The sequence below is a fragment of the Scatophagus argus genome, chromosome 15 (assembly GCF_020382885.2).
Source record: "Scatophagus argus isolate fScaArg1 chromosome 15, fScaArg1.pri, whole genome shotgun sequence".
Taxonomy (NCBI): domain Eukaryota; kingdom Metazoa; phylum Chordata; class Actinopteri; family Scatophagidae; genus Scatophagus; species Scatophagus argus.
Window position 1 is genome coordinate 12,925,871 of NC_058507.1, and position 21,954 is coordinate 12,947,824.

General features: G+C 40.6%; 2 protein-coding genes across 9 annotated transcripts; one reads left to right on the plus strand and one right to left on the minus strand.

The window, feature by feature from the left end:
- The first annotated feature begins 420 nt into the window (after nucleotides 1-420).
- On the plus strand, nucleotides 421-19,699 carry flvcr2a (FLVCR heme transporter 2a). Of its 3 annotated transcripts, XM_046412294.1 has the most exons (12): nucleotides 2,566-2,727; nucleotides 4,686-5,357; nucleotides 8,458-8,599; nucleotides 10,398-10,538; nucleotides 11,497-11,564; nucleotides 11,844-11,947; nucleotides 14,082-14,192; nucleotides 14,875-14,980; nucleotides 15,073-15,184; nucleotides 15,785-15,849; nucleotides 16,991-17,097; nucleotides 17,756-19,699. In XM_046412294.1, exons 2-11 carry the CDS (start codon nucleotides 4,728-4,730, stop codon nucleotides 17,072-17,074), a joined length of 1,563 nt encoding a protein of 520 aa, XP_046268250.1. In that variant the 5' UTR covers nucleotides 2,566-2,727; nucleotides 4,686-4,727; the 3' UTR covers nucleotides 17,075-17,097; nucleotides 17,756-19,699. The 3 variants fall into 3 exon arrangements, with proteins under 3 accessions (XP_046268252.1, XP_046268250.1, XP_046268251.1); XM_046412296.1 differs by lacking the exons at nucleotides 2,566-2,727; nucleotides 4,686-5,357 and adding an exon at nucleotides 421-1,305; XM_046412295.1 differs by lacking the exon at nucleotides 16,991-17,097 and having other exon boundaries at nucleotides 2,567-2,727.
- On the minus strand, nucleotides 18,078-21,615 carry erg28 (ergosterol biosynthesis 28 homolog). 6 transcript variants are annotated; one of them, XM_046412305.1, is made up of 5 exons: nucleotides 21,474-21,615; nucleotides 21,080-21,223; nucleotides 20,403-20,493; nucleotides 20,201-20,319; nucleotides 18,078-20,083 (listed from the first exon to the last, which is right to left on the minus strand). In XM_046412305.1, the coding sequence occupies exons 2-5, from the start codon at nucleotides 21,210-21,212 to the stop codon at nucleotides 19,995-19,997; spliced, it is 432 nt and encodes a 143-aa protein (XP_046268261.1). In that variant the 5' UTR covers nucleotides 21,213-21,223; nucleotides 21,474-21,615; the 3' UTR covers nucleotides 18,078-19,994. The 6 variants fall into 6 exon arrangements, with proteins under 6 accessions (XP_046268261.1, XP_046268260.1, XP_046268264.1 ...); XM_046412304.1 differs by having other exon boundaries at nucleotides 21,080-21,272; nucleotides 21,474-21,611; XM_046412308.1 differs by having other exon boundaries at nucleotides 21,080-21,315; nucleotides 21,474-21,595.
- Between the last annotated feature and the right edge of the window lie 339 nt (nucleotides 21,616-21,954).

Genomic DNA, 21,954 nt, shown 5'->3' on the forward strand with positions numbered 1-21,954 from the left:
ACATTTAAAAAAAAAAAAAAAAAAAATTAAGAATAAAAGTTCTCAGCATGTACCAGCAAACAGTGAACACAACGACAGCAACAAATGACTCATTGTTCTGAGGATTTAACTTTTAAGATTAACAAGGATGACCAAAATAAGAAAATCTAAACAAAGTAAAAGCAGAGAATTATTTGAAACCTTATAATAAATTAGAGGAATATTACTGAATAGAATCTGCACTGCAGTGTTGAAACTGGAGATTAAGTTGAAAAATGCAACATTAAGGGTAAACTACAGTCTGGCACTGCAGATAATAAAAACACAACAGATGAGATCTCTGTGGTGAATTTGTCTTGAGGCTGAGGTCTGTCCTGTTTGTCTGACGGACTGGTAGGTGTGTCAAACTTTGCAGTCAATGTCAAAGTCTTCTTTCAACAGCTGGGAGGAGTAAAAGTCGCTCTCTTCGTAACCGGTTTCTGTTTTGAGGGGGATCTCTCTGACAGCTCAAGTAGCCTATTAGATGAACTTCTACAGAGCTGTTCAGTCATTTGGAAAGAAGTAGGACCGGCGTCTGACAAGTTGTCACAGGCACAGGAAAGCAGCTATGCCTGGCAACTGAGTGATCAGACTGTCACGTGAACCGAAAGTGATTTATTTTTTTCCTGTCTTTATTTAGGCATTTTAAGTAGGTTATTGCGCTTCATCTTCCAGGAACGCTCGTTTTGATTGAAGCAGATAATGGGGGACATTACGACGGCCTCGGTGGACAGGAGCACACGGGATGCGAATGATCAAGGTCCACATTTGAGAGCGGGAGGTCCAGGTGCCGCCGTCCAAGTTGAAGGCAGCAGCATCCAAAACGGTGACAGCAGCTCTGCGGCCACCACGCGTTTATATAAGAAGCGCTGGGTGATCGTGTTCCTCTTCAGCTCCTACTCCCTGAGCAATGCATACCAATGGATCCAGTACGGGATCATCAGCAACATCATGATGAAGTTCTACAACGTGGGAGCGCTCGCTGTAGACTGGCTGTCCATGATCTACATGCTCACCTACATCCCCTTCATCTTCCCGGTCACCTGGCTCCTGGATAAGAAGGGACTGCGGGTCACAGCGCTGCTGGCCAACGCACTCAACTGCATCGGGACGTGGATCAAGGTGGCCAGTGCCAAACCAGACCTCTTCTGGGTGACCATACTCGGACAGTTTGCCACTTCCCTTGCCCAGGTCTTCATCCTCGGGATGCCCTCCCGCCTGGCGTCGGTCTGGTTCGGCGCGGATGAGGTCTCCACCGCTTGCTCCATTGGAGTTTTTGGGAATCAGGTGAGTTATTATAACATTGTTGTAATTGACCAATACACTCTGTGTGGTTTGCTTTTGTCTCAGAAAAACCCAGAGATATAATTTAAATACTATGTATACATTAGTGTCTGGCTTAACCTCTAAGGGCATCTGACCCATCCATGTCCACAGATCCAGAAAGCAACGAGAACTGCTATGATAGAACAACACCTCAGACAAAATAGTTCAGGCTAAGTTTGTTAGTGCCTTCTACAAGATTAGATAATCGTGCAGGAGCTGCTTTTACTGTAGTATAGCACATCACTGATTACGTTTCTCAAACAAACTTGCAAATAATGAAATAGACAAAACATTCATTGAATCCAGGGCTTTCGGGGGTCCGTACAGTGGGTCTGTGGGCCATGGGTCAGTGGCCCACGCTTATCATTTGTGCCTCTCTTTTCAATGAAAAACTATTTATTTAATTTCTTAGTTTGCGCAGCTACTAAACTAAATCCTTATTCATCTCTGATATCAGCCCTCATATTTACTTTAACATCTGAAAAATCTACCTGGATGTCTTTGGTTTTGCCACCCGCTTGATATTTGTTTGCAATCATACAGTAGAACTGAGCACACAAGGTTCTAGATGTTGAACATCTGCAGTTTGTATATATTTTGATGGAATAAATATTTTCTTGTCTGTGTATTGGAGGTAGATAGGCAGATAGAGGCCTGTGTATAGAGGTGTAGAGGTGTGCTGATGTGTTGAAGCTGCATTTACATGTGTCCTGCTTAAAATGAATGTCCTTATCAGGGTTCATGAATTCTTTTTTTTTTATATTCACTGTCCTATTTTGAGTTGATTTATTTGTACCATCTCCATGTCCAACCTGAAGTAAACACTCTTAAGTGTTGGAAGAAGTATTGTCAAAGCAGTTCATTGCAAGTACAAACCCTGCACTCAAACTAATACTACAGAAATATTAATAACTAAAGTACCAAAGTTATTCTAAAATGGATCCTAGTTTTAACTACCTCAGATTAGTTCACGCCACACGAGGGTTCAATTCCCTCTAAAGCATCACAACACAAAAGTGAAGGGCAGGTGATTAATGGAGTACAAATTGGGAAAAAAAAACACAAATGTGTGTGTGTGTGATAAAAAAAATACAATACATTATTTCTCTGTGAGGTTAAGTGAAGTAGATTTTAAAAAGTAAGATTAATGGAAATATTTAACCAGGCTCGAAGTATCTGTTTACTAAAGTCATTAATAAAATAACACCACACTTTAATTTATTCTAACAATTTCAAATACAGGAAGTTACCAGTTTTGAGGGGGGGCAGTGAAGGTGACGTGTACAGTTTCGCCATCTTCAGCTGGTCTCATACTTTGTTTTGTACTTTGTAGTCTAATACAATGTCAATGCTGTCAATGTGGTCAGCGTCGCCGTGCTCCAGGTATGGTAAAGTGACGGTTCTTTGGAAATGTTGATGCTTTTGTGCGAGTATTTCCTGACAGAACAGCAGACTGTGTTAGCACTGTTTGTAGCGCATGTGTTCGCAGGTCGTCACTTGCAGGAAGCGTAATGTGATCGGCAGACAGCGTATTTCCCCGTAATACAGAAGTGTCTTAGATGTGGGGCAATTAGCCTACTACTCTGATATGTTTTTACGATGGTTTTATCTGTTGTGATTGTGGATGTTATTGCTTCGTTTTATGGAAAGAAGGCGGACGCCTTGCCAAGAAAGAAATCTGGGTTATAGCCAGCTACTATCCCTTTCACCACATATCTAAATACTGATAGTACATGATTTCATTTTATATTGTTTTGTGAGGGTATTCCCTGACATAGTGAAGGCGGAGTGCGTTAGGGGGTGTACTTTCAATATGTTTAGAGAGGTTTTGCTTCTCCTTTTCTTCCCCACAACCCTTCCACTCCCCTGGGTTTGCTCTGAGGAGGTGCAGGTACAGCCTGGAGACAGCAGGGGCGCTACAGCTTCCAGTAGGCTGAAGCTGCTAAAGACGCAGTCACCATAACTGTACAAATCATGTATTTTAAAGGCCTGTTTGAGCCCATTTGAGCTCATTATGTTATGTTATATTAATTAGGACAATATAATCCAGCAAACAACAGTATGGATAACCTATTAGGGCAGTAACTAACCATTTTTTTCCCAAGATGAAGGGATAAAAGGCTTTGTTTTGTCAGTGCGGTACAAAACTATCATGGAAAGCCAGAAACATTTACCTTTGAGAGGCTTTTCTCTTAATTGAGTAATCAATTCACCAACTTGCTGTTCCTGATCCCATAAACATGAACAGGAACATTGATGAATGACAGAATAATTTTCTGTAGAAAAATGACACATCTCTGAATCACCAAGAAATGAGATGAATCGTTGTGATTGTCAGCCTGGACCAACTCAATGACTGATCGCACCACATGAAGTCCCATAATCTGTGTTAAAGCCTACATATTTCATTCAGGTGTTACAGTTCAGACATGTAAGCAAAGTATCAGCATTAATATCAACACATATGAGTCTAAACTCCATGACTCTAACAAGCAGCCATCATACAATCATATCAACTCATCATTGTGACTTCATGTCAGTGCTTCAAGTATTTATTTAATGCAGGGAACTTTAATGTATCTTAATATGAGTCAACTGATTCATGTATTTGCACTCATGCAGATTCTCACTTGGCAATAAGCAAAGTAGATAGTTCAAGTGAATAGTGGGCTGATGAATGTACTTTACTATAAATGTAGGTTAGTATTTTCTCTTATTTACATAAGGCTACAAGTTCTATACACCGTCTTACTTTGAAATGTGTGTTTACCAACCACAAATAACCAAGGCGCAATTTTCATGCTTCAGATAACAAAGTAAGTATACTTTCCAGTTGAACAGCAGTTCTGATGAACCTGCAGTTTTTGTTTTGCATCACCTTCAGTGGACTTTAGCTCCTGTGTCCAGTGTCATGTGCCTAAGGTTAACAATAAAATCAAGTTGCTTTCCTCAGCTGTCTTGCCTTTATTTCACACTCAGAGTTAGCTGTCAAGTGCTTGTTAATGCTGTGACATAAGGTGGAAGGAGGAGAAGTAAAACCCAAAAAAGAAATCCATCACATGACTAAAGTGGTGTTAAACACCGCAGTCAGTCAGGCACGTAACTTGACTGAGATCAGAGCTTCCCAGCGCTGCTCATCATATTTAAAATACACCCCAGATCTACCTCTGCTGAATCAGGAGGAGTAATAAGCAGGGATCTTCAGTTTAGGCACAACAAGTAAGAGTATTTTTAGTCATAGTACAGGAAATAGCTTCTGGGAGGGATGTACGAGTCAGGTAAACTGCCACTTTGTTAAAGAAGGTGCATACACAAGGAGAAATGTTTGCTCTTCCCTCTAGCTGTTAAACACAGCAGAATCCTGACCTTTCAGTGGAAGCAACATGAGCTCTGAGGATGAATTCTCTTGTGACTGGACGAACAACTTTGGGAAGGCCAGAAATGATGATTGGTCTCCAATACGAAAAGACAAACCCAGTTTGGGAGGCTACAGCAACCACGTCCCTCTGGGAGACAGCTGCACCACATTGGAGACTTCAGTCCTGGACACGGAACCGCTCTGCCCACTGATGGAGACCAAGCTGTACAAGCGGCGATGGGTCATGCTGTTTATCTTCAGTGCCTACTCAATGAGCAATGCCTTCATGTGGCTGCAGTACGGCATCATTAGCAACATCTTCATGCGTTTCTACAACATCAGCAGCCTGGCCATCGACTGGCTCTCCATGATCTATTTCCTCACCTACATCCCTCTCATCCTGCCTGTCACATGGATGATCGACAATCGGGGCATGAGGGAGGTCCTGATGGTGGGCTCAGCCTTCAACTGCATTGGAGCCTGGATCAAGACCAGCACGGCCGACCCTGACATGTTTGCTGTGACCTTCCTTGGCCAGTTTGTGTGTTCAGTGGCCACTGTTTTTATCCTGGGCGTCCCTTCCAGACTTGCATCCTTGTGGTTTGGGCAGCAGGAGGTGTCCACCGCCTGTTCCATTGGTGTTCTGGGAAACCAGGTGTGTTTCAGTTTACCTGTTGGGTTCTAAACATCTCTATTAGTGTGTGTATGGTGTTATAAACTTCTCAAAGTGGTGTTAAGAGAAGTCTACATATATGCTTGTTTGGTAGTGAAAGAGAGCTCTTTAACACTCATGCGGTGTATCTGAATGGCATGTGTCTGAGTCCATCTGATGCTGTGAATTTGTTTTTGACCTTCTTCTGGAGTCTGGTGTCCGTTTCAGCCCGCAGCAGTGAAAAGGATCGTACAGAAACGCGCATGGTAATTTGCAGAACGAAGCACTTTGTGCATGCTTACATACTTAGATTCACTTCTGTTAAAATTACCTCAGAATTTCTCACATGCCTACGCTATGCCATGTGGTATATGAGAAGTTGGTGGATTTTCCAAATCCCTCCAGGATTTTCAACAGTGTCGGGTCTTTGTGAACCCCTCTGGGCTAGCTTATCTACTTTTCCAAGCCTATCAAGAGCCTAGTGTTCTGTTTCTTTTAAATCCTCAGTTTTAAACTCAGGACATGGTCAATAGGATATTTTATGCAAATATGCTGAATTAGAGTAGAATCTAGAGAGAAAACTTTTAAAGGCAGTCAAATCAAGCTCATAGATTCGGAAAGATCTGCCACCTGTGCTTGTCTTTGATTTTCTACACACTCCTAATGTACAGAGGCAACAGGTGTGTGACTGGGAACATGTTGAAAGCAGAGGAAGCAGATGTCACACTAAAAAAAGGAGATGCTGCTGGTTATCATGTAATTATTCAAGGTGTTTTCCATTACGTTTGTGTGTGTGTGCGTGTGGTTTGTTCTTAGCAAGTGGAAACTGTGGGGCATGGCTGGTGACTTTCGCTACTTGGACCATCAGCCTCTTAACAAGCTACCAGGCGTGGGGTAATTAGCTGTTCTGTGAGATTAAGCTGAGAATGCTGTGTTCTTGGCAAACTGGGTGAGGGCTGCTGTGAAGGGTGTGTGTGATCGCCGATCCCTCACTTTCACACTGAACATACTTGAAAATGTGTTAAATTTGTTTGGCCATCTGAAGGTTGGGGTAATGAAAAACTTCATGGCCATGTGATGATAAATTGAAAAGTGACACAGTTTGAAATGCTTTGATACAATCTTGAGTCGTTTCCAAAGGGAAGAATCTGGCCTCATAATTCAATTGAGCTTTAAATAATTTTTTTTTTCTGTACAAGCCAATAAAAACAGCCGGTGGATGCAGTTCCTATGTTCAAGGCTATAAATGAATGCCGTGTGATCCCACCACCATCTTTAACACTATATGTAAACATATACGAAAAAAAACGTTTGACCCCCGTGTTGCTCTTCATCCTCTGAAGCTTAACCGTTCTGTTCTGTCCTTCAGTTGAAGTTTGTCCTCTCTCACCAGCGTTAGACCAAACACTGCATGCCGGTCATTGTCACAAGTTCTTGTTTTTGTGCTCAAGTCCTGTTCCCTACTGCTGAAGATAAAAGGCCACATTGTTGTTGATGTTTACCCTCTCACCACGACTTTACGTCTTTGGCTCGTGTCCCTACACCTGATACTTCCAAATTTTTAGGCTGAAATACTTTACATATCCCCTCGGATGTTTAGAAGTAGTTCACATCAGCAAAAAGTAGGTATGCTTTGAAGATTAAACAACACAAAGAACAGTTTGTGTGCCAGAAGTAACTTCCTAAGAGGCCATACTTTTGTGCCAATTTTACAGGTTATCCAGACTTATTTTATTTATCCATTATGCACAAAAATAGGGATTCAGTGTCTTTTCCTCTCTATAGAGATGACTCTCCCGTTGCAGTGCTTTTACTGTTTTCTGTGAATACCCTGTATAGCCATGTTTTGTGAAAATGACCAAGAGGTGAGTTAATTATTGTTCAAGTCTCTCATGTTATATAACATGAAAACCACAAAGTCTGAGGTGTATCTGTATGATGCAGAGTAACAGGTACAGATCTATAAATGGTGGCTGTAAGATTCCCAGGGGACTGAAGGAGTCTGACGTATTTCTGTGCAGACAGACACTGTCCACAGGTTTGTTTCTCCGTCAGGAACATGACTCCTCACCTTTTGCCCTTTTCCTTCTCTCATCTTTCCACCAGAGCAAGGGGACCTCTGCTGTTATCAGCCAGCAGCTGCTTATCTTATCTTAGCATAAAGACAGGAAAGGTCCCTACTAACAGCTAACTTGTGCAATAGTAACAAGAAGAAAAAGAAGAATCAGCTTTATTGACAGTATATATATTTTTACATACACACACTGAATTTGTCTTCTGCATTTGACCCATCCTTAGTTGAACACACACGCAACACCCGGCAAATTACATGCACACAGGAGCAGTGGGCAGCATCGAGCGCCCGGGGGTTAAGTGCCTTGCTCAAGGGCACATCAGCCAGCTAATGGGGGGGGGGGGCATTTTTCGCATTAATCATTCCACCGCACCCAAATTTTTCCTGCTCGTCCGGTGGGGGAATTGAACCTGTGACCCTCCGATCACAAGCCACTTCTCCAACCTCTAGACCATGGCTGCACCCCAACATCTATCAGCACCGCTAAGGGAAGGTTTGCTACTGTTAGCCTGCTAACTGCTAGACAAAAAATAAGCCCATGGGCACATGTTTTTACATAAAACAGTCAAATTAAGTTTTTACATTTCAGTTTTTGTACTAAGCAAACAAAGATAGACAAAGATATAATCAGCCAGACTGTTTTACAGTCTTTATGCTGAGCTAAGCTAGCTGTCTCCTTCCTGTAGTTTAATATTTACAGGACAAATGTGAGAGTGGTGTTCTCATCGAACCTGACAAAAAAAAAGCGAATGGCATATTTCACCAAATGTCAATGCTGGTTGCCAGTCAGACGTAAATTTTAGTAGTATAATTTTTTTTGGGGGGGGGCAGAGTAAAAAAACACTTGAACTTTTCTATAAGCTTCTTACTTTCTGATTTTTTATTTCATCTTTTTCCCACTTTTATAGTGATGCTTTCCTCCTTTAATGATGTGCGCTGACTAAACCTGTGTGTGTTTGTGTGTGTGTGTATACTTTCATCAGCTGGAGGCACAGAGTCATTTTTTAATGTCATACCTCTCACCTACAGGTGGGTATTGCCATCGGGTTCCTGGTCCCACCCGTCCTTGTGCCTAATGTGGACGATATGAATGAGCTGGCGTACCACATCAGAATCATGTTCTACATTAGCGCAGGAGTGGCCACCGTCATCTTTATCCTCGTGGTCATCGGTAAGATGATTATTCACATCCACAGGCTCATGGAGTGGAGAAGAGGCTGTCAGGGCTCTTTACTAACTCGTGCAATAACAGCCCACAATGTCATGTAAGTCCCACAGTCATGCTTATGAAAATGTAAAGCAAAGAGTCATGCTGACAGTTTGTGCTCCCCGGTGGCAGGGACTGTGACAAAGCTGTTAGCTCATCTCTGTTACCCCGTGCAGTAATGCTGCTAGGATTTGATGTTTTTTGGCTGCCATTGTTATGATATTTTTAGATGAGAATATAAATAATTTCTTAGAAGGATTTTTGTAACATTAGTGTTCATTGCTCGATGTACAGTTTGCTTCATGTTTATGTGGAAGAGCTTCCTGTCCAGTCGCTGGGCTCCTCAGGCAGAGCTGTTGGAAAGCTGAGCTGAGTGAGATGCCCTCACTGTTGAAAACTCAACATCACGGCAGTCCACTAGAAGAGCAGCTGCAGTAATTGCTGTAATTGTCCACCTTTTGATGGGATGTGTTTGGACAGGATGTGATATACAAGCAGGAACTCAGGGGGTTTACAGAAGCATTTTATGAAATCATCTTCCCCCTCAGCTCTGTTAAATCCTCTTTTCACCTACACCAAAGGACTAAAACTCGCTGACAGTCAGAGAAACATGGTGAAGCATCACCACAGGTCGCTTTTTTTTCTTTTTTTTAATATTAGAATATATTAAATGGCAAAGACCCACAAGTGAGGCTGTCGGAACATAATGAAAACACCTGTTTGGGTGGACTATGTGTAAATATAGGCCTTTAAATTGTAGATCTTGTACCCAACAGGAGACTTTTTTGTTGATTTGAAAAATACGTGGAAGATGTCAGCGGTGATCTTAACTCTTCTATTAATTTGGACAAATTTGTATCAAACTCTTCACTGTGTAACAAAAGGCAGTACATTTTTAAACAAACAGCGCATTCTGTTTGTGCTATTTTACACAAATCCTTTCATGAATTGAATTGAGTTATTTGCACAGTAAATTATAATCAAGCTTGGTAATGATGTTATTCTTCAACAAGCTGAAAGTCTACATTGTGTCTCTACTTACATGTGAATAGTGTTTTTCCAGAAAAACGACTTAAGTCAAGATCTACTTTCTGGCTACAGTATTAACTGTATCTTCATGTTCTTCCGTGACAGCTATATTTTGCGTATTTGTCATCATGTGACCTAATTATGCATCTGTACTCATGGGAAGAGAAGCAACAGTGAAGAAAACATTTACATTTTGTTTCTAAAATATTGTTGTGGGTGCGAAGTTTTGGTTACTGTTTATAAGATTAATTAGATCAGATCAGATATTAATAGTGGTGAAGGGACAGAATTGTAAGTTAGTGTGCATTAGTCTGTTTCTGAAATAACAAAAAATGATAATAACATTCTATTCAGTTAAAATTACGTTGTAGAGACGAGGCTTTAATAATATGCTGACAAAAGTACAGAATGTTGATAATGATTAGTGTTTAGCTGACATATTGACAGCAGGTGTGTCACAGATGGCTGGAAAACAGTGTAGCTATGATAGCATTGCAGAGACTGAGTTATCTTATCTTTGGAGGAATGTCCAGCTGTAGTTTGCTGCTGTGTACAAACACGTGCAAAAACACACACGTTTTGTTCTTTTGCTTCCCCTGCTTCTCCTTCTGAGGTCACTGCTTTTACCTTCTTGTGGCTGATCAGAGATCAGATCAGATGATTGAAAGGACTGTCTTATTTTTATCCTCAACACACAGGTCACCTCCTGAACTGTTGCGTGTTTGTTTTCCAGTGTTTCAGGAGAAACCAGAGTTACCTCCCTCCCAGTCCCAGGCTCAGGCCAGGAACATTCACCCTGATGAGTACTCGTACACGGCTTCTGTTTGGAGGCTGCTTTGCAACAAACCCTTCATGCTCCTGGTCGTCAGCTATGGTGGGTCCTTTCTTGTTGCCTTAATCTGTCCCACAAACAGACTGGTGGAAGAGACGCACTTGTAATGAAACCTTGTCAGTAGTAACAGGTCCTCAGGTGTTTTATTTATAGCCTAAACAACTTGGCTATTGATTCTCCACTGATGTTTGTCTCAGGTCACTTATGCCACTTAAAAATGAATATATTAATTGTGTATTTATTCATTTAATTAGTGTCAAAATGTTCATCACAAGTTGGATCCTTTAATTGCTTGTTTTGGCTGAATAACATTCTCACATGACTTCAGTTAGTTGTCATACTCTTTACGCTCCATTTACGCTCTCTTTAGACTCATTTGGTTTCACATGCTGTTTCAAGGAAAGTCACACGAAATTATATCAGGAGGAAGTGTCACAATTGTGATTACATCGGTGTGATCCTAAACATCCTACCTTTATCATCCACCCAGGCTGGGATATTGTTACAGTATTGAGGTGAAAGGTGCCAAACCTGAAGAAAATAGATGGCTGCAGTTGAAGCTGCCACTGTCCTATTTGTGGAAATTCCCAGTCTTAATCAGCTGATAAAAGGATGTGTCCTCATAACTCATGGACTTTCAGCACACTGCCTATGTGTTGCATTGATCCAAAGGTCTTTTGAGATGTTTTTGCTCAAAGGTCACTATCTAATGAAGACAATGTCAATGACCGACTATTTGAGGAATATTAAAATTTTGTTTTTCTGTAAATGTGTACCCTTAACATGTCTGTTTACACAGTGAGGTGCTGATTGACAGGTTCTCCAGCATAAACTTTTAAGCTTTTAGTCAAGTAATGCCTGAATGTCCGAGGGCCACTGCGGACTTGATGTGTGAGGTTGTCTGCAGTGTTTTTAGGGGGAAGCATGAGGTCCCATCTGGACCTTTTCCTTTCCCCACAGGTCTTCTCACAATAGTTGGTTTTCTGTGTGTTGTCTGCAGGGCTGAACGTCGGCTGCTTTTATGCTGTTTCCACGTTGCTGAATCGGATGATCATCGAACACTATCCTGTACGTCCCAGCATGTCTGCTCAAAAACATGTTCCTGCCGTTATGTACTTGATTTTTAAACAGATGAGCTTTTATTTCACTTTCCCTTCTTCCTATGGTATGGTTTTCTTTTGACGCTTTAACAAGCTACCAAGGAGATGACCCTGACACATGACTGGGGTCTGGAACTCAGATTGTTATGGCTCAGAGCTTCTAGGACAAGATAACTGCTGGGTGCAAAATGTCACAGCTGTCTTTTGTGATCTGTAGAACCATATATGTCAATGTTTTTCCTCTCAGGGTGAAGAGGTGAATGCTGGGAGAATTGGTCTGACTCTTGTCATTGCTGGCATGGTCGGGTCCCTCATATGTGGCCTTTGGCTGGACAAGACCAAAACCTACAAGTAAGACATTTCTATAAAAGGCAAAAACACTGCTGGAAACAAGTCTCAGTCATTGGTTTTGCAGGTGTTTGGTCAGAAACCAGGGCTTTGACACATTGAAACTCTGATCTTTTGATCTTGTGGGGGGCATGAACATCTGCACATCTGAATCTGTCTCAAACAACTAATGTCTACCTCATAGTGGCACCAGAGGTATACAGGAAGAGGTGGAGTGGTGGAGTCAGGGGATTCACAGCAATCCGTCACATAGTTGTTCCATCTGAACCAAAGTGTTGGGCCCTCAGACTGACATTGCCATCCATAGAGCTGCGCTGCTAGCATGTCAAAAAATCATATTGCTTCACATGCTTCGAGTGAATGGTAAAAACCACCATGAGGAAGTGCTCCAACGTAATTGTTATTCTTCTGGGTCGGAAGTCGCTCTTGTTTGCTGCAGCTATGCATCAAAACATGGGATCTCTGCATGAATGTCTTTAAAATCATCCATTCGTAGTGAGGTGTCCTAGTGAATTAAAGCTAAAGTGGGCACGAATGAGGATCCAGCGGAGCAGGGTATTATATCTGATGTCCCTCTCAGCTTATCTGAACTGACAGGCTACACTCTGCTGGTCTTCCCAGGCCGCATTTCAGGCCTTGTGGCACTACATTAAACATGGAAGACACTAATAATTCAATCTTAAAAGTGATGATATGCAATTAGTATCTGATTATTGATGCTACTGTTTTTTGTCACGATAAAGCATGTCAATACTTCACACAAAATAAACCACTTGTTTTCAGCAGTTTTCTGAGTGTTAGATGTTAAATGCACTACCTTCAGTGGTCTGGCATGCAAACTATTGTGACTGGAAAAAATCCTCGATCCTCAGATTCCACACATGCCATTAGGATGCTTCACTGTCAAAGCAGTCAGGCCCAGATTTGTGTTGTCGACCCTCACACTCCCATTGTCCCATGTGGGAGACAGTCAGAGGACTGTGTTATATTAACAAAAATGTTTTGCGGCTCTATTTTCCGCGTGGTTGTACCAGACATGGCTTCACCAGAGTAAACCTGTTTGTGCAGATGACCTGGGTCTTGACAAGGGGTCTTCAGCGACTCTGGAATATTGTACTGAGGAATCAAGTGAGGAGTCAAGGGAGACATCAATCTGGAAAAATAAACCTGCTGTGGGCTGTGGCACAAAACTTTTTTTAAAAGATTGCTCCTTAAGATTATCATAAAAATACCTTTTCACTCTTGTTGAAACTGAGGATATTTGGAGACTTCAGTCCTGTTTGGGAGCTTCATAACATGCATCATACTAATTTAATACATGGATATTTAATGTGCAGGAGAATAACCACTGCCTCGTTAGGCTGTCCCATTGCTCCCAGTTTACCTCTTCTGGTTGAACAGATTAGTTTTACTCTTTGTAATGAATTGCTTATAGATTAAATGTTACATTATATTTGAAAGGATATACAAACATCCATCCATCCATTTTCTATACCGCTTATCCGTCAGGGTCGCGGGTGGGGGAGCTGGAGCCTATCCCAGCTGACTACGGGCGAGAGGCGGGGTACACCCTGGACTGGTCGCCAGTCAATCGCAGGGCCAACACACAAAGACAAACAACCACACACTCTCACACTCACACCTAGGGGCAATTTAGAGTAGCCAATTAACCTAATGTGCGTGTTTTTGGTATTGTGGGAGGAAGCCGGAGTGGATATACAAACAGTAGACAAAAATATACAGTATACAGAAACAGCTTGTAACATATGATGACCAGCCCCCACTAAACACTAAAGTTGTGTTGGAGGAATTGACTGAGAGGAATATCAGGAAATCCTTAACCTCTAAGAAGCCAAATGGCTTTTACAAGTTTCTATGTGCAAGTAAACAGAAAACCAATCTGTTAAATGATGTTAGAGGATTTCTTTGTTCTGATCAGCTTTGGCAGGCATGTGTCTAATGTGAGCTTTGTCATAAATTTCAGATTCAAACTTACAAATTCAGTTTGATTTGTAAGTTTTTTAGACTTAGAACAGTCTTTTAGGGTGTGCTGTGTGCAAATGCATATGGCTGGAGAACGTATTGGCCACAGCACTTTCTAAACTTGATGATTAATATTCGTCTGCTGTCTCCTCAGACAAACCACCTTGGTCGTGTATGTCTTCTCGCTGGTTGGGATGCTGATCTATGCCTTCACCCTCAACCTGGGTCACCTGTGGGTGGTGTTTGTCACAGCTGGAGTCTTAGGGTATGTAAGCGTTATAGAGATATAAATATAAATGTTCTTCAGTTTGGACTCAAAACAGGAAAAGTCAGAATTTTTAAATTTTATCAAATGTTATTGTGAAGTCTAAGTGAGGCTGAGATCTGAGATGTCGAAACCACAAACCCAATAATATCTTACAGATACAGATTATAGTGACTTCATTTTGTGGGATCAGTCCAACTTCCATTAAAAAATAATAAGCGACAGTTTATTGTGTCGAGCCTGATGACTCTGTCTGTAGATTCACTTTAAGTTATGATGAAACATGTTTGTCACATTTGATGTGCATAGGTTTCAGGTTTAGCTAATAAGGCCTGAATATCTTGTGGTGAAGCTGTGTTTACTTAGTGTTTTTTTTTTTTTGCCTTTCTGTCATCTGGCATTAGTGCTGCTTTGTCAAAGCAAAATTACCTCCTCCGACTCCCCGGTCCGTGTGCTTTGTCCTTACAATTATTGCTATTTATGGTAAGCTGATTATGCCCATATCTGGTTTCCATAGCAATTCTGAAAGCCAGACAGGATTTATTATACAGCAATTTTCACTTGCCCTACTTTTAAGTTTGTGGAGTTGTTTTTTAATATTTCTTGTCAGAATGAAAATTGCTACAGATCAGACATCTTGCTTTAGCCCCTGATTTGACCTTGAGTGTCTGTCTGTCTGCAGCTTCTTCATGACTGGATATCTACCTCTGGGCTTCGAGTATGCAGTAGAGCTCACCTTTCCAGAGTCAGAAGGAACCTCATCTGGACTGCTTAACTGTTCGGCTCAGGTCAGTAAATGTTAGCACACTTAACTGTGATGACACGGGTTAAATGTAAAAGAATACAAAAGATTTTTTTTTTTTTTTGAATATTGTTTCAGATCTTTGGAATTATATTCACCATCTCCCAAGGGAAGATTATTGATAAATGGGGTACTTTAGCTGGCAACATCTTCCTGAGTATCTTCATGCTAATTGGAGCAATAATGACAGGTAAGATACTGAACACTGATCTCAGGTCAGCAGCTCAGGACTTGCATGCACGTCATATTAAAGGGAACTTTAACATGCTGCGTGTTTTCAAGGTCGGGCATGACTGTTCCAAGTCATGAGTGGTGTTCACAAACCTTAAGTTACATGTGTACAGTCATATATTTCACGGGATAAGGTTGCCCCCTAGTGGCTGAATGAAGAATGAAGAAAGGCTTTATTTTAACCATTTTTAGTGTTATCTAAACCTATCAATTGATCCCTAAAAAAATGTGCATTTTTATTAAATTCTATAACTATTATTTTACTGGTTACCCGATGGCACTTTCACAGCTACATAAACGACATCAGGTTGTGGCATGAAACCCCTGCTGCCGTAATGAATAGAAAGAGGGATGTTCTCCCTGTTTTTCTGTTTCAGTCCAAAATAAATTGAATAGTGAGTCAGCTCTGATATACTTCTTTTCCTTTTTTCTTTAAAGTCAGTTACTGAAAAGAAAATTAGCATAATTCAACATTCAACTCTGATGTTAAACCAGATAATCCAGCAAGACCGTGACTTCCACAAGGTAAACTTTTCCCTCTCCTCCATATTTATCACAGCATTCATCAAGTCTGACCTCCGCCGACAGAAGGCCAACCTGCAGACCGAAGTGGAGACTGTGAGTGTAAGTACATCTGTGTGTGCTACGTGTGGTCAGAGGTGGGCTCTTCACATCTCTGTCAGAAGGAATGTGTCAGATGCCGCCCTGGCTCTGAGCTGAATGCGCTGTCCTCTCACTGCTGCAAACATGCACCCGAGTGAACGCAGGGGTTTCACTGCTGCACTGTGGAAACTTTCTCTCTAAACTCACTAAAAACATGATCCTGTCTCAAACACTGTTTGCACCAAATAAATTCAAACAGTTTTGCTTTGTCTGACAGCTCTCCAACTCACTCTAACAGCACGCTTATCATCCTTTTCTATAAAATTCAAATTTTGTAACTGCATTGTTACACTTTCATATGGGTGCAGTTGACAGCTGTCACACAGATTATTAATGTGGTAATAACACGCCACACTCCACTATTAACAAATAAAAAATTAGGTTTAGTTTATTTATCTTACCTACCATCATAAGCCAACATAAGCATATTTTTGGTCAGTTATTCAGGCATACATGACGTGTCACGTATTAAAGAAAGCCGTGGCCTCCAGCTGCTCAGAATCACCTTTGACTTTTTAACAATGAATCCCCTTCTGGACAAAATCTCACTTCGCCTTGCATGTCTTCTGCTGCTCACTCGTTGCCAGACAAGCTTGCGACATCTTTTGCTGTATGTCCTCATCCTTTCTCTGTTCATAATATTCCAAATTTAACAATTCAAATGGCGCTTAAAAGGAAAGCTGCAGTAATCCTGCACACTAACAGAAGTCTATTAAGATACACTGAATAGACCACCACCACATTCCTTGTTTTATGAATTAAGTCAGTTGTGTTAAGTTGTTAAAAAGGAGAAGACCAGTAATGAGATCTGCACAACAGTTGAATTATATATATATATATATAACATAATATATAATATAGTATATATATATATATATAATATTATGCAGCATAATTTGCAGACTGATTTTGAGCTGTACACCATATTCTCCTCACTAAAGGCTGTGTTAGTGTGGTCACTGCTCCAGGGCGCAGGTAGTGGGGAGCAGCATCGGGTTTGCAGGGTTTGTAATGGTGGTGGTGGTGGTGGTGGTGTGGTATGGAGGAGACAGCAGAGCATGCTGGGCCCCTCAGAGGCGTGACACCCAAGCAATCGTTCCAGGTTGCCAGTTCCATGTCATCGGCGCAGGACTACGGGGCCACGGCGTGCAGCTGCAGTCATGACAAAAACCCACAACCTCACTAAAACCAAAACGCACACCTGCTGAGGTAGGGGCACATACTCTCTTCAACAGCAGTAATGCCATGCGGCATGCGTACACACACACAAGACTATACGATACAAATATTATGACAGGAAACAAACCATATCTTCAGTGAATCCTCCAGAACACTGAACGAAACTGTGACCTGTTATAAACCACATTATGTTTTCAAAAGTCTTTCTACAGAAGTCTATAATACCTGAGGTTGTTTCCACTGAACTGCAGTACGTTCTTCTCAGCTTCACAATGGATAAACTCGAAATTTAACAGATTCACCTGCTGTTACTGTGGATCCTCCAGGGATTTCATCCTCTCATAAAACTCATCATAAAATAATATCATGAAATTGATATTTAAGAAAAATAATTTCTTAATTGTTTTTTTTTTCTTCAGGCGAATCAACTTTTTAAAGGAAGTTTAAAACTGATCATTTGACAGTTTTGATTAACTGATAGGTTTTGATTACCACATAACAATGTACATTACACAGATTAGATGCAAGAGGTGAAGAAGCTCTGAGAAGTTTAAGGACTGAGTGATGTCAGCGTTTCACTGTCTCCCTAAATGACGTGATGAGTTGAGAATATGTATCTTCATTCAAAAAAACTACTACCTTTACCCATTTGCAGGACATTGTGTTTGTAATTGTCGCGCCCTCACAGAAAATGACAGCTGATCTGGAAGGAGCCGTCTTTGCACCTGAAATCCTGAAAGAAAGGAAGCTGTAAGGAGGAGAGAGGAGACGCTCCCTCAGACAGAAACAGAAACAGTATCACGTCTACATAAACATGCACACATGGCCACAGAGGGACACCAGCTGTGAAGAGTGACGACCTGGAGACTGACTGAGCAGCCTTCTGTGAACTTTTTGACTGGAGTAAGAACCAGCACACCTGCTGTATATTTGACGTACTGAACAACATGAAGTACTGTATGGATGCGAGAGATTCACACTAAAATCCCAAGTGCAACTTAGCTTATCCCAAAGTCAGTCATGCACAAGGGGAAGCTTTGAACCTCAGTCGTGGTCCTTAATTTTATCCATTTTAGGCATTTTACATGTCCTGTCAGTGCAATGAAACTGCCACTTTAGTGACTCCAACATGACTACACTCCTTTACTAAAATCAACTTTTAACTGAACTGTTTCCTTCCTCCCCCTGTTTAATGTTAGTGTTCTATGCATCTAAGAAGCAATATTTTAACTGTGATTATTTCCTAATATTGGACCAACATTGTGTATGTGTGTATGTGTGTGTGTGTGTGACAAAAGTTAGTCTTTACATTGCTGAAGGTATTCATTTTAACTGTTTTGAGAGTGTTTATTTCAGACTGTGGTGTGTTTTCCTGTCATGGCAGTCTGAATGCTGCTCATTACAAATATGATTGATGCTGTGCATCCGAGTGCACTTTGGAAGGTCAGTTTTATCATTGTTTTACTGTAACATGAGATATTTAAGGATGAATATTTGCATCAGCATGCGAGCGCAACATGAAACATGATGGAAGGATGAGGCAAATCAATGTACTGCAGTTGTCATTTTGCACAAGAAAATGTTTCATGTAGAAAATTAATTTGTTACTGAGAAATGTACTTCATGCTGTGTAAGCAGTATTTGTACAGTCTGTCATTAACATATTTTACTTGATGTTGAGTGCTTAGTTGTTAGATGGTGATTTTACTACTTTACAGTGATTCTGTGATTTATTTTGTTTTTAGGGCTTTTCACAGTGCTGTGAAGACATTTTAAACACCCATTTGGGCTTTTATAAATTTATTCTTAATGTAGTTCAACAGACTGTAAATCATACTACAGACTGGATACACTGTTTAGTGTTTTCTGGAATACTACAGTTCCATCCATCCAGTCTCTATACCCCTTATCCGTCAGGTTTGCGGGTGGGCTGCAGCCTGTCCCAGCTGACTATGGGTGAGAAAAGAACAAATCAATACATTAAAAACATATCAGAGGACTGAAAAGAGGCTGTTTTGTTCCTCTCTAAGCAGAAAAGAAAGAAAAAAGATGTCACTCTATACATCTGTGGATATAATAAGAGCATGAGAATATATTTTTCTTTTTAAAAATGGCTCTTTGTGCTCATGCTTTTTGCATTTGAATCCATCCTAAACCTGAAAGTCCAAAGCTGAAAAGCCAGAATCAGCAGAAAATGATGCTGAAAAGTTCTTGCTTAAACACAAATGTGACACCTGAGCAGCAGTGATAAATATGTTTATCGAAAATACTGCTAGGGAAAAAAAAAAAGAAAAAAAAGAACACAATTAACATCCTGGGAAACAGGATATCGCAACTTGTTTTTCATTTGTAGTTTACAAAAACACAAATTTTTATTACTTTAATGGAAAAAACAAATCTTTTAATTTTTAAAAAGATTTATAGGACAGTAATTGTGCATAAATTCAAAGGGTGTACAAACTTTTCACAGCACAAAACAAACATCGAGAATAACTTCTGATATACTTGTTTGTGATACTTTGTAATGAAGAGCATAGTTTTATACTGTATTGTCATCTGAGTTCTTTGGTAAATCATCACGAATCAAAAAAAAAAAAATACAGGAAGTGGTGAAATAAAACAGTCAACATTCTGAAAGAGATCTGCACTGGATTATTTCTGACATCAACCAATTGTAAATGTTTCAAAAATAAGCAAGTAAACAAAAATAATTTTGTTCATGAGTACAGACGTATATGGAAGAGTGTCATTCAGCATGGACACATTTCACCTCACAACTTTCACTTATCAGTTTAGAAATGTATGCAGTCTATATGAAGTGTTACAGTAGGAATTGAATTAAAATCCATATCTCATGTTCTTCAAGGCAAGAAGCAGCACACTAAGACCAGTCCACTAGTGTCTCTGTCTGGTGGGTTCAGTGGGATTCAGTTGCGCTTCTTCTGTCGTGCTCCGACTTCCTCTTGTGACTCTGGAAAACACTGGAACCCAATCAGCATCCCTATGATGGAAAAACCTAGAAAAACATTGGAAGATGCCAGTAGTTTCTTTTTCAACACTGTTTAAAAATGCAAACATCTGGGGGATGATGTACATATATTTCCCATCACTCCTCAGTGTAGTCCACACTCACTTGCCACAATGAGAGGTGCCATGACCCCGATAGTCAGAGGTGCAGTTTTGTAGATGAAAGCTTCAGACAGGAAGTGGCCAAGCGCCAGCACAAATGTCCACAAGGTGATGTGATACAGCCTGCAGGAGCCGGTATGACACAGTAAGAACATATGAAGACTCACGGACAGAAACAAGATGCAGGAAGAGAAAAGGTGCCTTACGTTCTGTTCTGGATGTCAATAGCACAGGCGCAGCGAATGATGGATGACAGCAACGTCCAAATACCAAATGTCCGAGCTTGGAGACCATTTACTGAGGAAAACAGGAAAAAAATATGATGTCTTCTGCGAATTATTAAAAGAGAATCAGTAGTGGGCAGATCTGCCTAAACTCAATTTAACTGACAGAGAGCTTGATCTATAAATCAGCTGGGTAAATATTTAATATTTAAACTGTACATTACTATCAGTGTATATGTTGGCAGACATGTTTGTTTTTAACAATCACATCTTCAATTTTATCATCCATATCATATTATGTACTTTGTTTAGTATTATTATTATTATTATTATCAACTTTTTTTAACCCACAAATATTATGGGCTAATACTCAATACTATGGACAGCTGTTACTGATTTTTTTTCTTTTTTACAAAAACATAACAAAATTGCTTTTTGGTTAATACTTCTCAATGCTGTCTCCCCAACTGAACAACTAGGGTTGGAACAGATTTTAGGAACACTGTTCTATCCAATGCTGTTCATTAACTTGTACATGCATTTTACATCTACTGAGGAATCATAACACCAATTCCCGAACACTTGACAGCACCAACATCACGCTCAGCTGAGTGTAAAATGTGCTGTCAAGTTTTGTGAGTCCAACCTTGTCTGCTCACCAAACTCTGGTGTGCCTGTGTAGAGCTTCTCTGACAAAAAGCTGTGATCTCTGAAACTCTGCACGGTGTTTCCCACCGCGATAACGGACACCATCACCAACCAGCTCCGCAGGACGTTCAGAAAGCGACTCATTTTTTTCGCGTCTGGCAGAAAGTCAGTGCAGGATAAACAACTTCAAAGTGCGGGCTGGTTCTGTTGCAGACAGAATGACGGACGTGTGTTGCATGTTACCTGGCTAACACATCACAGGGGGACTATCAGCTAGCAAGAGATATTCACCAATAACTTACATGACATAACAGGCTATCGCTGCTGTAACCGGGTATATTCAATGAACTATGATTCTATGATGAATTATGATAAAAAAAACAACATAAATGATTGTATAATTACCTCGCGATGTCTAGCAAACTACAGTGTGAACATGTGCCTGAGAGAAAAATAGAAAAGACTGGAAACTACACAATAAACTGGGACTCATTCCAAACGAGTATGGTGTCATTTTCACAGTGACAAGTCTGTCAATGGAATTGACCAATAGCAGAGCTTAAGAAATGGTTCCATCCAATCGTACCATTCATATGATTGGCCCATACGGGTGTTTAGGTTCCGCCTATTTACTCTTTTAACCAATAAAAATCAAGAAATTCTGCCACAGCTAGACTGGGTTAGGCTGCGTCCAAACAAAGAGTAGATGTGGAGTGAGAAGCACTTTGTAATGACTTCTGTTTCCGTTAAATCTGCCTGGGCAGAACGAGCGGACTGCATTTTTGGTTAAAATATTTAGTCAAATAGGCACTAAGAGTTTCAGGTCAATGTGCTGGTACACTTCAGTGGCTTTGCCTACGTTCAAAGTATTTCAGTTTACATGTTA